This window comes from Penicillium hispanicum (assembly GCF_028827665.1).
Source record: "Penicillium hispanicum strain IBT 35686 chromosome Unknown utg000005l_segment0_segment0, whole genome shotgun sequence".
NCBI classification, from domain to species: Eukaryota; Fungi; Ascomycota; class Eurotiomycetes; order Eurotiales; family Aspergillaceae; genus Penicillium; species Penicillium hispanicum.
The window spans coordinates 386,194-399,853 of record NW_026623197.1 but is presented as its reverse complement, the minus strand read 5'-3'; the positions used below and the strand labels follow the sequence as shown (position 1 = coordinate 399,853).

Below are 13,660 nucleotides of genomic sequence, written 5' to 3'. Positions count from 1 at the left end.
CGAGAGATACATTCGCATAGTCTTTTTATTTGCAGATATACCAATAGACTTCAATTCGCGGAGACATTTGCGAGTGCTCTCTAGTGTCTGTCCGATTGGGCGGTAGCCTAGTATGTACCACCTACCAGATTTAACTGGGCTGTCAAAAGGCATACCCAACGGTAGATACTGTCTTTTCTGGCTATGTGATGGGGAGAGTGGTTTGTGAAGATGGCTCTTGCTGAGGGCCTAATATATTCAGACTAGACCTATTTTATTGGGGACACTATTCGCCCAAATAATCGACAGCAAGTCCCCAGATAATCAAAGCATCTCTATGAGCTGGCTGCGACCGGCGCAGCAGTTTCTTGTTCGGTGGGAGGGGGAGTCACAGTAGTGTTGGCCACCTTGGGCTCAGGCTTCTCGAAGCTCTTCATGGGGTAGTAGCCCCAGCGCTCAAACATCACACGGTCCTCATCCCATCCATTGCAGTCCGTAGTCAACATCTTCTCACCAGTGAACACCGCATTGGCACCAGCCTGGAAGCAGGCGACCTGCTGCTCTTCGGACAGCGCGATCCGACCAGCAGCAAGCCGAACGATAGTAGCAGGCATAACAATACGGGCGGTCGCAATCGTCCGAAGCAGACGGTCAAAGGGGATCATCTTCCGGTCACCCAGCGGGGTACCCTTGATCGGAACCAGCGCATTGACGGGGAACGATTCCGGGTGCGAGGGCAGGCTGGAGACGGTGTGCAGGAGACCGACACGGTCTGCATCCGTCTCGCCCAGCCCCAAGATGCCACCGGAGCAGACATTGATGCCGGCGTCGCGGACGTGGTCCAGCGTGCGCAGCCGCTCGTCGTACGAGCGCGTGGTGATGATGCTGGGGTAGAACTCACGCGAGGTGTCGAGGTTGTGGTTGTACGCCGTTAGGCCGGCATCTTTCAGCTCCTTGGCCTGGTTCTGGTCGATCATGCCTAGCGTCACGCACACCTCCATGTTCATGTCGCGGATGCCCGACACCATCTGCTTGACGTTCTTCAGGCTGGTCTTGCGCCCGCGCATGTCGCGCCAGGCGGCGCCCATGCAGAACCGTGTACTGCCGTTCGCCTTGGCGTTGCGGGCCTTCTCCAGGACCTCGTCGACGGGGCTCATCTTGGTCGCTTTCAGCCCGGTCTGGTGGCGCGAGGACTGGGCGCAGTAGGAGCAATCTTCGCTGCAGCCGCCGGTTTTGATGTTCATCAATGTGCACATCTGAATGGCGGCAGGGTCGTGGAATCGACGGTGCACAGCAGCCTGGAAGGCGTTAGCTGAGGCTCAGATGATTACCGAGGTTATGTACGCCGAGGACAATGCCAATATCGGGCAGTGTGGGACCTGCACTGATCGCTGCGACGGAAAGAGGCCATCAATTGGCACTGAACTTACCGAGGCGTATGTTAGCTGGCTCAATGGAGTATTGTAGACCTGATGGACCTCTTCACGGGTCCAGTTGGTCCGCGGGGTCGTTGCGGCAGTGGCCTCCACCAAAGCACTGGGGATGCGGCTGGCGAGCGAGGCCGCACTGGGAGGAGCTTGGACGGTGCCATACGACCGCAGCACGGTCCGGGGTAGGGACCGGGGAAGAGGAAGAGACATGATGTGAAGGGGAGAAGGAGACAGAGGGAGAGGGAAAGAAGAAATAGAGTGACGAGTGGGGGTGAAGATGCACGCTTGACGATTCACCGGCGCGACGGTTACGACAATCCTGTGGGGAAGGTCGATTGGGCTTTGCGTCTGTCGCTTGTTCAGCTACTCCCTCTAGGTCCCGTCTCCATGCAGCGCAGCCGTGGAAATCTCCTCCATTGTGCATATGCAGCCTCGAAGTGAGAGTGGAAAGCACCGCCCCAGTTGGCCAATTACGTTGACCCCAACGCTCTTTCCCCTCGGACTCGCTCATCATCTCGTCTCAACTCTATCTCCACCCTCGGGCAACCGAGGTTTGGCCAGCTTCTCACCTCCAGGTACGAGTCATCTAGATGGCATTCGTGCGCGTTTGCATTTCACCCTCGCCGCACGCAGCGCGACTGTACGACTGCGCGAGTCCTCCTCGTTGAGCTGCGCTCTTTGCGTCACCGTTCGCGACGAGATCCACCACTTCCCGCTGCGCCAATGATCGACATCTTATTAACCACCGCGGGATAGCCTGGCCCGTGCAGAGTCGCGCCAATGGAGAAGCAGAAGAATTGGCCAGAAGCGTGAATATTGCAATGAAGATGGACGAAATCCCAATCTGATGGGCATCACAGCTGGAGCCTTTGATCCACAGAAGAGCGTTGCCAAACAATTACAGAAAATCGAGGGGAATATCTCCGACTAGCGCAGAACGCTCCATCCGATACTGCCTTCCCTATAGCCATCTAGTGGCGGGGCCCAAATGATCCTTCTGGACGGAAAGATCTTGTCAAAAGGACCGTTCGTGAATATGGAGCTGATAATTTAGAAACTCTTCTTCACCATCAGCAATACGCCCTCTATGCCCGGCTTCAACACTTCCTCGCCCGGCTTCACACCTGCCTCATGCAGGAGACGCTCAATCTCTCCGCACATTCTTGCAACATCACACTCGGTTCCCGCCATCTCTGGATGGGCCCCACGCCACCTGGTCACTATGCCTCTCGTAGCCAGCATCCTTTCTGCGGTCCGCAAATCCACTGCCAGATAGCGCGGGTCACTCTGAGTTGCAATGAATCGTCACCCACCGAGCACGGTACATTCTGGTTCCAGTCCTTGCGATAAAACGTTGCTCGTTCGAATTCAGGAACAGGCATTGGAAGAGACCACGGCAGTGGCAGCAATCACAAGATCCACACTCCCATGTGGAATGGGTGGCTCAATTTGAGAACCGAGTCCTTCTGCGGTAGACATTCCGAAAAGGATCGGTTGGTAATCCCACGAAACGTCCCCGAGCAAGCGGGCGGTCCTGATCATGCCTTCGGATGCGTCGACGCCAATGGCATTGATGAGTTGCGGCGCCAGATCGCAGACAGCATTTCCTGGCCCACAGCCGACGTTCAGAATTGTGTCCAATTCACCGCCAGTTAAAATGTGGTGGCTGATGATGGTCTGATACAAGTTCGGGTGGTAAGTAGGACGACGTTGCGCATAGATAGCTCCCTGTGAATGGTCGTAAGAACGGAATGTCCTCTCCGACGGGAAGACTATCGAGGAAGCCATGGTAGCTCCGTGGCCTCTCGTTCACTTAGACAAGCTCAATTATCCAGGTCCCAGGTGGCTTTTGTAGTCTCCATCCACATCACTCGTTCAGATTCTAGTGTCCGAATCCCGAAAACCGTAGCGTCGTGAGATCAGGCACCTACACACTGACCTGCCAGTCGCGTCTCGGAAGAAGCTCATTTGTTCTATCTTGGGTACTCTCTATCTGCTTGGTTGAACATAGGGGGTTGGGCTTGGAGTGGTCTATATTGCATAAACCATTCTCAGAATGATCTTCCCTACAGACGTGAGAACCCCACAAGATATCAAGTGGCCCGATCAAAGCACTGGTATTATATTCTATGGGGCAGTTATCAAAGATCTAGTTATTGGAATAAATAGTTACTTCTGGAGGGGAATAGTTTCCAACGACATTCTGAGCGGCATACTCAAAAGTCCGAGGGAGGCACCTCCCCCTTCGAGCTCTTGTTCTTCCCTGCCGGCAGACCAATTCCAGGATGGCCGAAGATCATGGTCAGGATCGCCGCACACATGATTCTGGACAGAAAAAGTCAGCGGCGTAAACGGGGACCGGAAAGATTGTAGTAGACTCACCCTGACTCCAGAGCGATGAAAAGCGATTGGTCGCGGAACCAAGAGCTGAAGTATCCGTCGTGCAACTCGACAATTCGATAGCAGCAGCGGACCAAGATGAGGATGATGGAGATGAACATGAACACCAAGAAAAAGTTCATGCGCTTGGTGAAGGCCTTGCGCGCGGGAGACCGCCGGCAGGTATTGAGATAGTCGATGAACAGACCGCAGAAGATTGTTAGAGTAAACACTTGGAAGACGAGCCCGGCGAGCGAGATGTCTACTCCAACCTGGATGGCGGCCTTGTTACTACCGGTACAGGAGAGGGCACCCCCGAGAGCCTGGAGAACTAGCGAGATGATATCGCATGGGATGAAGATCCAATAGAAGAGTTGCGGTTTGATGCGAGAGAGTGCCGGGTCGACCAAGTTGATTCTGTGCAAGGTGAGTGGGTTGACAATATAATATCTTGGGAGAGACGGCTCATACACTTGAGATAGCAAGACATAGATGGCGGAGCAGAAAAAGACCGGCGCGATGGTGATGCAGACTGTGGCAGTGGTCAATGCTGGCCCTCTTCTCGTCAAGTCGCGAAGTCAAATCAACGAGCATGCTTACTGATCTGCATGAGAAAGCCTTGGAAGTTGAACGGATTGTCGTGGATGATCAATCGGCCAACATATCCGAGAATCTCCAGTATACACCCGGCAATGACAGAGCCCATGAACCCCCAGGTATGCTTCCAGATCCCCTCCACGGTGTGCACTGCCAGCGCAAATCCGAAGATGGCAATGCACACCGCACTGGCGGGGATCGACGGTTGGTATCGAAGAATACTGGTGTCCAGGGGGCAAGTATCCAGTGTGCAATTGGCGTTCGGGCCAAAGGCGACGAGCCCATTCGGCAGCTGGGACAAGGGCATCGTGAGCGACACGGGATGAGAGGAAAAACTGCAGTACAAGGCTCGAATCCCCCGCTGTGCTGTGCGCCACCGTGGGGTCTAATATATATGAGTTTTAATGCTTGGGTCGCAGCCCTCCTGGATTTCGCCATTGCAGCCTTACGAACTCTGTGGAGCCAAGGCTGGTGGGGATTTATTGACTACGAGTCATGTCGATCTTCCTCCGGCGGCTATCTAGGTATATCTACCCGGCATCTCACTCGCCCCCCTTCGTCAATGCTGGAGAGCACAAGTCTAGTGATCGCCATAATGTCCGTCGATCTCCTTTGGTAACTGCTACCTATATAGGTTGAGCTCTTATCTCCAAGCGATGAACCGCAACCCTCCGCATTTGCCGACATCGCCAAGTCCGAGAACATGACTCGCGTGCATTGACGGATATGTAATCCGCGTGCGATCCAGCAGGAGTCGCTCTCCACGATGAGCCACCGAACATCGTGACAGATAGGGAGACATTCCGAGATCTTTGCCTCGACTCTTTACATCACCTTCCAAGGTCACCAATCGTCGATCTGATCAAATATACTGGTCGTCCTTTTGCCGCTCGCGAGTCTTTTGATAATCGAGTGATCTTACATACACCCTCTTACCCACTTCAAGGTAGATAAAAGGTTATAATAACAACAAGATCGTCTCGGTGTTACCAGCGGCGACATATACCATGCCTTACGATCCTTGTGGGTCTACATATGCACTGCTTTGCTTCCTCGTAGATGGTCGTCTCTCATCATCGTTCCATGCGGATTACTCCACTCACCCGGACGTATGTAGAAGTGCACCCGATGAGAACATAGAAACTCGACCAATTAAATTGGACTTGTGTGATTCCACTTTCCGAGCCTCACTGATGAAGTATTCATTTCCTTGGCTGCCCGTCACATCCATGCTGTTCATTCTCTGTATGGAGTTGACTATGCCTGCGTACCTTCATTTAGAATAATTTGCTCGGCCATTGCGTGTTTTCTCCGAATTGCTCAAGCTAGACTTTCCATATCACTTTCCATCTCCTTGTACGGGTCCTTCAGACAACAAACCATTATGCAGGTCTATAGCCAAGCGATGATTTTTCTGGGGAGTTTTCTCTTTGCGCTACTGCTTGCATTGCAGGTGCAATCAGCTCCCACCCAACCGTATGCCATCACCAGTGCAACGTTGAGACAAGAGGGGAGCTGTTAGGACTGGCGCTGCGAGACGGTCCGATGAGATGATAAAAATGATTAGAGTGAAGAACCAGCGACTCGATTCTGAGTGTAAACTAATCGCTGGGGTGCTATCTGTATGTGCGTTGGGGTGTTAGTCACTGTGCAGTACGGCGGCCCCTCTAGACTATCGGTACGTAGAACTATAGAGACTACGTGTGCGGTGCCGGGGTTGTAATATTACCGCCCCCACCAAGTCCTTGTAGGTCGATATAAGGCCTTGATTTCTCGAATTCCCTCGCTTATGTTATATTAAACTAGCGTCTTTGTGAGATATAGATCTCTTAGCATTGGTTTATTAGCGATCTGGAAGGGTAGGTTGTTTGTTCTTCAAAGCCAGCGAGTGCACTAGGTGACGGTATTGGCATCAATAGGGTTTTGAGCTGAATATCTTGGGCAGGGTTAGTTAGATCATCACTTGATGTTTTGATGTTCCAGTGATTGGAGGAAGCCATGTACGTACCGGTATAAATGACACCGGCCACGGAGTGCAGATAGTCTAGGACACCAAGAATTTGGCGAATGGCAGGTTTCATACTTTCCAGTGTCATCGTGCGACCAGGGATATATCGCAGTAACTCATCACATCGAGCCCATGGGGTTCGTGGACAAGACAAAGGTGGTGCCCATTAGGGCCCTCCACGACGAAATAGCGGATAAGTTTACGATTAAACTTCCTGCCGGGATGATCCGTTCCCACGGCGTTTACGTGGTTATAGATTTTCAGCTCATGATCTCTGACGTCAAGGAGCTCTGCTTGTGGAACGGGATAGTACTTCTCGGGAGCATAATTCGGCAACGGTTCCTGCTCTACCTTGAAAGATGGATCAAGTGGGTTGAATCCCGAGGCGAAAAATACCCGTGGATTAGACGTCCAGTTAGATGGAAGCACGGTGGTTTGACAGAGTGTCCTTCTGGGCTTGTAGAAGAACAAAGAGGAATTCCACTGGCAAGTTATGTAAAGGGCTTCGCAAGGGACCGTGGTTCGAGCGACTCGGTTCATATTCATCATCGATCTCTCCAGGGATCATTGATAGACTCCAAATAACCCAGTGGGTACAAGCGGCTAGTGAGATGAGTGGCCGGTGAGATTCAAGAAAAGATGGGCCCTGAGTCGGCGGCTGCTTCACAGTCGGGTCGAATGGGGAAAAGGAGGAGCTCATCTGCAGGTTCTCACCCAACCAAATTAACGTCTGTGTAGGGAAGTGCCTCGGTCGAGCCCTGGGGTTGGATGTCATACTTCGCTGAACTGCAAGTTGATGACATGTGCGTGCTGACCGGCGGAGTTAAGGAACCTTGGAAGAAAAAGTGATCGGTGGTCGGCATGGGCTGGGGACGAGAAAGGTCCGTGTTTGATTCGCCAAGCATGACGTTGGAATCAACTATGTAAATCTTGAGTTTCGGGCATTTCAGCCTGGGCTTTACCATGAATTATGGGAGTAGGCAATCCCAGGATCCACCCATCATTGGTCTTAGCCATTTCTGGATCGGCCAGAAGACGGACTTATCGGAGAACATTGCTGTGGGCAATAATATAAAGCAACACACTTCCCTGGGTGCACCTAATCTCGTTGACCCTCTCGCCTTATTCCATTTTGTGCCTACCATATCATTGTCCATCATGGCCTCCGCAGAGAAGAAGTTCGAGTCCCTTTTGTTTCGCCACCGCCAATTGGCGCCCGCAGCCGCCGTTCGGGTGTCGCCATTGTGCTTAGGGACTATGACATTTGGTGGCCAACAGGGAGGACGATATGGAGAATGTTCGCGTGAGGACGCCTTTGAAATGCTTGACTACTTTTACAATTAGGGTGGCAATTTCATCGATACGGCCAGTGGCTATCAGAATGGACACTCGGAGATGCTGGTCGGCGAGTGGATGATGTCACGCAAGAACCGGGATGAGATTGTGCTTGCGACCAAGTACACCACTGCATACATGACGCAGTATACGGATAAAATCCAGTCCAACTTCGGTGGCAACAACGCTAAATCAATGAAGATTAGCGTGGATGCGTCCTTGCGGAAACTTCAGACCTCTTATATCGACCTGCTCTATGTCCACTGGTGGGATTACACTACCTCTATCCCGGAACTTATGCACGCTTTGAATGATTTGGTTGCTTCTGGAAAAGTGGTATACCTTGGAATTTCCGATACTCCGGCATGGGTAGTCGCCAAGGCCAATCAGTATGCCCGGGATCACGGCCTGCGCCAGTTTTCGGTGTATCAAGGAATGTGGAATGCGGCGATGCGAGACTTCGAAAGAGACATTATTCCTATGGCTCGTGACGAAGGAATGGCCTTGTGTCCATACGGTGTGTTGAATCAAGGCCGGTTCCAGACCAAAGAGGGATTTGAAGAGCGCGAGAAACATAACCCCGGTCGGAAATTCATTCCTACGTCAGAACATGATATGAAGGTTTCGGCGGTTCTGGAATCTGTGAGCAACGAGAAAGGAGTCCCCCTGCTGAATGTGGCCCTGGCCTATGTCATGCGAAAGGCCCCCTATGTGTTTCCTATCGTTGGGGGTAGAAAGGTTGAACACCTCAGGGGCAGCATTGATGCTTTGAACGTGGTGTTGACGCGGAAGGAAATGGATGTGATCGAGGGAGCTTATCCATTTGACTTTGGCTTTCCGCACACCTTCCTGAGCGGCTCGATGTTTGACCATTCTACCCCGAAAATGGCCGATAAACCGTCTGACGTCTGGTTGACCAAGGTATTAGGCAAATTCGACTGGGTGGATTTGCCTGAAGCCATCGGCCCATCTGGTTCTTCGGTGGAATAAATATCTCTGCTGGCAACATGTTTGATACAGCGCCTTGCCGTTGAATTTTCACCTTCTACACTCTGTCGCTCGATGTCATCTGGCTACACTCCCCTGATTGTATGGTCCTGTATGTACGAGGTTATACATTACAATATAAATTTGGACGATCCGCCAAGTGGCCGCCGAGATTCCCCATTTGTTCCTCAGCAGGTAGTCAATCCCCCGTCAATCATATGGACGGATCCGGTACAAAAGGCGGATTCTTCACTTAATAAATAGTGTACACTGGCAGCATTGACCGCGCCGTCCAAATGACCGAAATGCTGGACAGTGTTCGAGATCCATCTCTCAACGGCCGCCCGATCACAAATATCTGCTGCATGACTCATGACATTCTCCACGCCAATGCGTGCTTTGAGCTCGGCTGCGCACTTTTCCAACCCCTCGACAGAGAGATCTGTGATAGACAACCGGGCTCCTGACTTGGCGAGACGTTGAGCAATCGCATAACCGATTCCTGACGCTGCACCCGTGACCGCAAACACTTTGCCTTGAACGGAAGTCATTTCCGAGACAAATTGGACGAAATTAGGGCTCTGGTTTTTGCAAGAATCCGAGTCGTGTAATGATACACTATGATGCAGGGTCGGTTACCTTGGTTAGAAAGATCCACGAAAATCCAGATTCGGTAGATCCGACTGTCATCAACCTGCGGCATACCCCGTTATTCCCGCTATCGCCGAAAGTGGCCTACTGAGAACCACAAATGGTCAAACGACAGAGAATGCCAGAGTGGAGCAGGACCATTTGTAGTTAACTACTACAAGGCCAGCGTATGATGGAATGACCGGTGAATTGCCATATAACTGCGAATCAGGATGGATGCTAAAACTAAGTGGGGTGTAGGCAGCCCCAAGCGTCCTTATAACCCCCCCCCCCCTGATGCCTGAGGCCTTCCATGTTAATGGACTTATTTCCAAGGTTGTGAACGCAGTATTCTCTTACGTACATGACTTGGAGATGATTCGTACCTTTGTCATCTCTCACAGTGGAGCTGAAAGAAAATCATATAATCAGCTAATAATCGTGAGGCTGGAAATGACCCGAAGTGAATTCCAGAATCAACTACATGCCGATTTTTTACCCGGGTGAGACTATGTCTCATGTTTAGGCGAGCGGCGCCTATCCAAGAAATCACTCATATGAAACGATAATCCTCCCGGCAGAACGGAAATCGCCTTCGGATCGAGTCATTTCCTAGCCCCGTCATCTATGGCACTGTGAAGCCGTTAGGCCTTCTACAAGGTGTTCGTCCATACATCGGTGTTATCCCGACCCTCTGATATTCTCCTGGTATGTTTTCAAGATACTTCATCATTTCTCCCTCTCTCATACTAATGCGACACAATGGAGACACGGTTTAATGTCTCACGATGGAGCCTTTCAACCTCCAGCTTACCAACGGGGCCAATCTGTCTGGTATTCGCAGTATTCCACCGCAGTCGGAAGATCGATCAAACGGAAAACCATGTCCGCTGTTGGTTGGTCTTCACGGTAGCACATATGACTGTCGTTATTTCGATGCCGATGCTGCTCATACGGCGAGTTTGGCCAGTGTGGCCTTCGGCATTCCATTCGTATCTATCAACCGCCCTGACTACGGTGGAACTAGCGCCTTCCCGCCTATTGCTGAGGGGTCTAATTTCTCAAGAGAAACAGGCTCATGGCTACACTCTTATATCCTCCCTTCACTATGGTCGACTTTTGGTGAGCCCAATGCCTGCAATTGCATTGTGCTGTTATGTCACAGTCTTGGTGCAATGGGAGGCATCATTGCGGGGGCGTTACATGGACAGGGCAGTAACCCCTCATATCCACTGGGAGGAGTTATTGTCTCTGGAATCGGGGAGAAGCTTCTTCCCGGCATGGAGGAGAACCCTGTCCAGGAATCCAACCTTCCCAACAATCGAGTCTTGTTCCCAGTCGATATGAAAGATAGCCTCATGTTTCGGCCAGGAACGGTTCATCTGGAAATCCTGCAACAGAGCGATCGGCTTAACTCCCCGTCGCCTATCCTAGAGATTGAGAGCTTGCGCAGTTGGTGGCTTCCTATCTGGCGGGAGGAATGGACATCAAATGTTATTGCGCCTGTAATGTTTGGCTTGTCCGAGCAGGACTGCTTCTTTGTTGGAACCGAGGAGCACGCAAGATACTGTGCTGCGGCATTTCGGAGAAGCGTGCGGGTTGACAGCAGCATCATTAAGCGCGCACCACATTGTTTGGAGCTGAGTTACTGGTCGCAAGGATGGTACGCGCGGTGTTTTGGGTTTGCTTTGGAATGCTCTATCAGCTTTTCCCAGGCTGCTTGATTGAACAAAGAACGGATAGTATTTCTCTAAGTGTTTCAACTTGTCCCATGGAAATCCTGCCAAGAACGTATAGCCCGCCATAATATACATCTCTGATGAAGTTTCCTCTCATAATTCGTCTAAGCAGGATTGTCTGCAGCACCCTACAGCTCGACCTCAGTCAGATAGATCCGAAACATACCTCAGTGGAGTTGCTCAGCTATTTCTTCCCCTTCACTATGCGATAATATCTACAGTTCCAAAACCAGCGCCAGGGTTTTCCTTGCTTGTTTCAGGGCTGGAGCAGTACAGTTTCGGCTGCGCCGTTTGTGGAGATATTATATTAAAGCCGAGAGCGTCCGAGGGGAGCATCTATACAGAGTAACTAAATGTATTCCATATTGCAAAGAACATTAGTTAATGGGTTATCATATGTTAGCAAGAGGTCCAACTGTGAATACCTATTGGACAATTCAGCCAGTATCTGCCGGATTTCAAGGTATATATACCACGGGTGCGAATATCTCTGCTTAGTGCTAAACACCTGGAATAAGGAGAATGATAGGTTTCTTGGATGTCATAGAGGGAACAACCGGGGCATCTCAAAGGAGAACAAGGCCGAAGACTGAGTGGTTTTTGATTTTGATTACTAGCGACGAGAAGCGCCAGACTATATATGTACGTGCCTTTCCATGCAAGGTGGGTATAGAGATCGAACGCCTATTTTCGGTCTCGCACCCAAGACCCACTTAGACGAGCAGACTCCCATTTCTGGTTTAGCGGTCGGTTGCGATAGGGCCAAATCACGGCCTGTCGATGAGTCTGTTGCAACCAACAGCCTTGGAATATGGCATGTTCATTGCATAAAGTTGCACCAACTGTTATACTATGTGTGCTACTTATATGTATCGGGTCTATGGGCCTGGGCTGTCAATCCCCTCTAGGTATTAATAGTGGTCTTTTGGCTCATGGTAAGATACACATGCAGGTGTACCTTGACCATTGGCAGAAATAGTGTGCAAAGTATCTAACCATCAGAAAGCCTCCCCTATAACTCCTAACCCATTATATATCTAGTACATACGACCATAGGGTGTGGAAAACAGGGCTTCCCGTCCGCTCAGCCGTACTTAAACCACACGCCGGCGAGTTAGTAGTATGGTGGGTGACCACATGCGAATCCTCGCTGTTGTATGTTTTTTTTACCAATTTTTATAAGTTAACTCTCTTTTTGTACCTAGTCCGGCTCTGATATATTGCCAAGGTTTAGACTACCTGTAGAGTGAGGACTGTGGTTAGTATGTTAGTACCCTGCTGTTTTCACTGCCCTATTTCGGTTATCTATTTCTCAAAAACAATGCGGTTTTCTGAAAGGGCTAGGTAATATCTAGGCCTGACATTAGAAAGCATAAAATGAGTAGGCTACAAACCAGATGGTATTTAGGACAAAACTTGGAGAAGCAAGCTAGATCTCCGGAGTAACCAGAACAGTTGCGACGAACTTGTAATCAATAATATGCAACCTGTTCCATAAGTCTCGTCACACCCAATGTTTCCCGCTAAAATAGCAATTTTGGGATTTTTGAACCTCCCTATTATTGACCAAAATTTATGATAATACATCGATTCATTGTTTTGTTAAAGTGAACGGAGTCGTGAGATTTAGGAATCGGAAACGAGCTATTTGAAAGCATGCCCTGTTTTCAAACCCACAAAATATCACCTGCCCGCGTCATTCTTGGGATCTGGACACCCTACTCCCACTAATTAGAGAAGATTTAATATAGTATCAAGACGCTACTCCATTTTTTTTGAGAACTACATCCACTTTTCTGACGGGTCAAATAACCTGATTCCCAGAAACGGCTTCAGGGGAGTTATGCAACAAACTTTTGGAGTTGACTAATTCTCTTGGGGCGCATACGCTATGTGGCTCCTAACTAAATTGGTGCGTTTGCAAATGGCCAGCCTACATTGAACAGTCTGCACTTGTAGCTTCAGGCTCATCATTCAGGTTTATATTACCTCACTAGTGTGAATCCGAGTCAACATAATCGGCCTAAAAGGGTTCCTCAAGTTTTGCCCTCTCAAAATTGGAATGATATCAATCTGAGACAGGGCATATTTCTCTATACCATAGATACAACTCAATCTATAACACTATTACTAGCTGTTCATATTAGTGAGCATGCTGCACCTTGGATGGCTGTCCATATATAGAAAGGACGTCACAGCACCCATACTGTCCGGTGGCGAGTGGATCATCACGCTAGCTCAAGAACCATCGCAAGTATATGCACATAGTCCGACTATCGCGCAAGGTACCCAGAATGGAGTCCTAATGCCTCTCGAAGCCCATCGGCAAGAGGAGAGATTGATGAGTGGATAGGTTAGAAATAGTACGCAAACAAGGACCTATACTTTTGTTATTCCAGTCCGGTAATAGTTGAACATTGGGCCCTTTCTCTTACAAAATCGAATTACAAATATTCTCTAGTCATAATGACGGCCACTTACCCGGTCTGGTCGACTCGAGAACTGGAGATTGGTATAGTCCGGTAGTGTCGCTTCCAAATGGAACAGGGATTTTGTGAGAACCTTGTTGGAACAAT

The 13,660-nt window shown here is 50.1% G+C and overlaps 5 protein-coding genes across 5 annotated transcripts; 2 read left to right on the top strand and 3 right to left on the bottom strand.

Annotated features, from left to right (window-relative positions):
- Positions 1-314: 314 nt before the first annotated feature.
- N7459_005601 (biotin synthase) lies at positions 315-1,619 on the bottom strand (the record flags this gene model as incomplete). The annotated part of the gene is made up of 2 exons (XM_056944785.1): positions 315-1,277; positions 1,410-1,619. The coding sequence occupies 2 exons, from the start codon at positions 1,617-1,619 to the stop codon at positions 315-317; spliced, it is 1,173 nt and encodes a 390-aa protein (XP_056799120.1).
- A 1,158-nt stretch (positions 1,620-2,777) lies between these two features.
- On the bottom strand, positions 2,778-3,197 carry N7459_005600 (class I SAM-dependent methyltransferase; the record flags this gene model as incomplete). The annotated part of the gene is made up of 1 exon (XM_056944784.1): positions 2,778-3,197. One exon carries the CDS (start codon positions 3,195-3,197, stop codon positions 2,778-2,780), a length of 420 nt encoding a protein of 139 aa, XP_056799119.1.
- A 428-nt stretch (positions 3,198-3,625) lies between these two features.
- N7459_005599 (RTA1 domain-containing protein) lies at positions 3,626-4,692 on the bottom strand (the record flags this gene model as incomplete). Its single annotated transcript, XM_056944783.1, has 4 exons — positions 3,626-3,734; positions 3,792-4,205; positions 4,260-4,320; positions 4,389-4,692. The coding sequence occupies 4 exons, from the start codon at positions 4,690-4,692 to the stop codon at positions 3,626-3,628; spliced, it is 888 nt and encodes a 295-aa protein (XP_056799118.1).
- A 2,859-nt stretch (positions 4,693-7,551) lies between these two features.
- Positions 7,552-8,718, top strand: N7459_005598 (uncharacterized protein; the record flags this gene model as incomplete). Its single annotated transcript, XM_056944782.1, has 2 exons — positions 7,552-7,626; positions 7,738-8,718. The coding sequence occupies 2 exons, from the start codon at positions 7,552-7,554 to the stop codon at positions 8,716-8,718; spliced, it is 1,056 nt and encodes a 351-aa protein (XP_056799117.1).
- A 1,415-nt stretch (positions 8,719-10,133) lies between these two features.
- Positions 10,134-11,069, top strand: N7459_005597 (uncharacterized protein; the record flags this gene model as incomplete). Its single annotated transcript, XM_056944781.1, has 1 exon — positions 10,134-11,069. One exon carries the CDS (start codon positions 10,134-10,136, stop codon positions 11,067-11,069), a length of 936 nt encoding a protein of 311 aa, XP_056799116.1.
- Positions 11,070-13,660: the final 2,591 nt, after the last annotated feature.